Below are 1,825 nucleotides of genomic sequence, written 5' to 3'. Positions count from 1 at the left end.
TCCACCTACCAGGGGAAATAAACCTTTTAACATGCAATATATGACATGTATTTGAATTGTGCTTTAAATTTCTTGTTTCCTATTGAGTAACTTATGTCATATGAAACAGATAATACAAAACAAAACAAAAAGATGCTTTCCTAATGAAGACAGTCAAAGGTGTGGGATGCATTCAATACATGTACCATATGAATAAAAAAAATGGAATGACATAATTCATGGTAGAAAAAAAGTTTATTTTAAATGCCAATTCTAGGGATACCTGGGTGGCTCAGTCGGTTGGGCGGCTGACTTCGGCTCGGGTCGTGATCTCATGGTCCATGAGTCTGTGAGTTCAAGTCCCGTGTCGGGCTCTGTGCTGACAGCTCAGAGCCTGAGACTGCTTCGAGCTCTGTGTCATCCTCACTCTCTGTACCTCCTCCGCTCACACACTCTCTCAAAATAAATAAACGTTAAAAATTGTTTAAATGCCAATTCTATTTGAAATTTAAGTGAAAGAATTCTAAGATAACAATAAGAGAAAAATCTTAGAAAGAAAGTAACAGAAGGGATTCTGGGCATTGACATAAGGATGAAATTTCAACATATATCTCATATGTCTGATTTAGAAAAAAAGGTCACTTTGTCCACAGTGAATCATACACTTCTGGGAGGACTGTGACGGCAAGTCCTGCTGAAAGAGATGGTCAGTGATTGCAGATACTGGACAAGCTGCATGTTAACATTTCATAAGGTACAAACATAACCATGAGATAATGGGGGATATTCAGTAAGCTGACCTAAAAAAGCGAGAGCTAAAAGCTGGTTGGTTACAAGTTGACTGGCAACTCCTGGAAGAAAAAAAAGTTGGACGACAGAAGCTGGACCCACAGCCCAGAGATTGGAAACCAGTGCTCCCATAACCAAAAGACCCAAGGCCAATGTTTCCACATCCCAGAGATCCAGTGTAATTTGTTTGGCAGGGTCCGAAGAAGATGGAATTCTTTGGACAGAAGCAGGATGTCTGGTAGGATCTGGCCCCGGTACAGGATGTCCAGCAGCTGGTGGGCTCACAGTAGGTCTCCTGGCAGCCACCAAAGAGAGAGGAGCCCAGCTGGCAGGTGCTGGGAGAATAGACTGCATTGCTGGGGTAGAAAGAGTCATAGGTGGAAACAGGGTGCCCCAGGTAACCTCCAAGAGAGCTGGAAGAGAAGTTTCCAGAACTGCGGTTGTAGTGCATGTTGGGAGTTCTGAGTTCAGCTGAGTTGCAGAGAGGTTTGGTGAGTGTGACTGTTACCTTCTACTGGAACCTTATTATATACCCTAGCAATGGGGTAGTAGCATGTGCCCTTTTTAATAAGAATGCTTAATTAGGCTCCAGTCAAAATGAAATCCATTAACCATCAAAGCCCTTTTTTTATGAACACAGACTTTTAAATGAAAGAATCTCATTAGTTTTTCAAAGCGATTGTTCATGAGGTAAAAATGTCACCTCTCATTCACCTGGCTTGGGTAGATGAATGTAATTGTATGGTAAATGTTCCTTTAAGATTGGTGTTTTATTCATCTACCCCTCAAGATATTGTATCGAATGGGTAACACAGTGAGAAATTTGCCATGTTTAAAGTTCTCAAAAAAGTGCTTTGTAGGCTGGAGGGGATATTTATTTTGTTCCAAGTTTAGGAACCCAATTGAGTACAACAACAACAACAAAATCTGTACTCTCTGTTTCCTCTCCCAAATCTTGTGGCCCTTATAGAAGAAATAAACCCCTATGCACTCGTAATTGATGGAAAAGCTAAATGAATATCCTACACATTTGGATTTTGGTTTTCCTACAACACAA

At 40.9% G+C, this 1,825-nt stretch overlaps 1 protein-coding gene across 1 annotated transcript; it reads right to left on the bottom strand.

Moving 5' to 3' along the window:
* Positions 1-459: 459 nt before the first annotated feature.
* On the bottom strand, positions 460-1,293 carry KRTAP15-1 (keratin associated protein 15-1). Its single transcript, XM_025913810.2, has one exon. The coding sequence runs from the start codon at positions 1,217-1,219 to the stop codon at positions 767-769; it is 453 nt and encodes a 150-aa protein (XP_025769595.1). The 5' UTR covers positions 1,220-1,293; the 3' UTR covers positions 460-766.
* Between the last annotated feature and the right edge of the window lie 532 nt (positions 1,294-1,825).

The sequence above is a fragment of the Puma concolor genome, chromosome C2 (genome assembly GCF_028749965.1).
Source record: "Puma concolor isolate L17-30 chromosome C2, mPumCon1.1.hap2, whole genome shotgun sequence".
NCBI classification, from domain to species: Eukaryota; Metazoa; Chordata; class Mammalia; order Carnivora; family Felidae; genus Puma; species Puma concolor.
The sequence above is the reverse complement of the archived record's forward strand: the minus strand, read 5'-3'. Positions and strand labels throughout refer to the sequence as shown.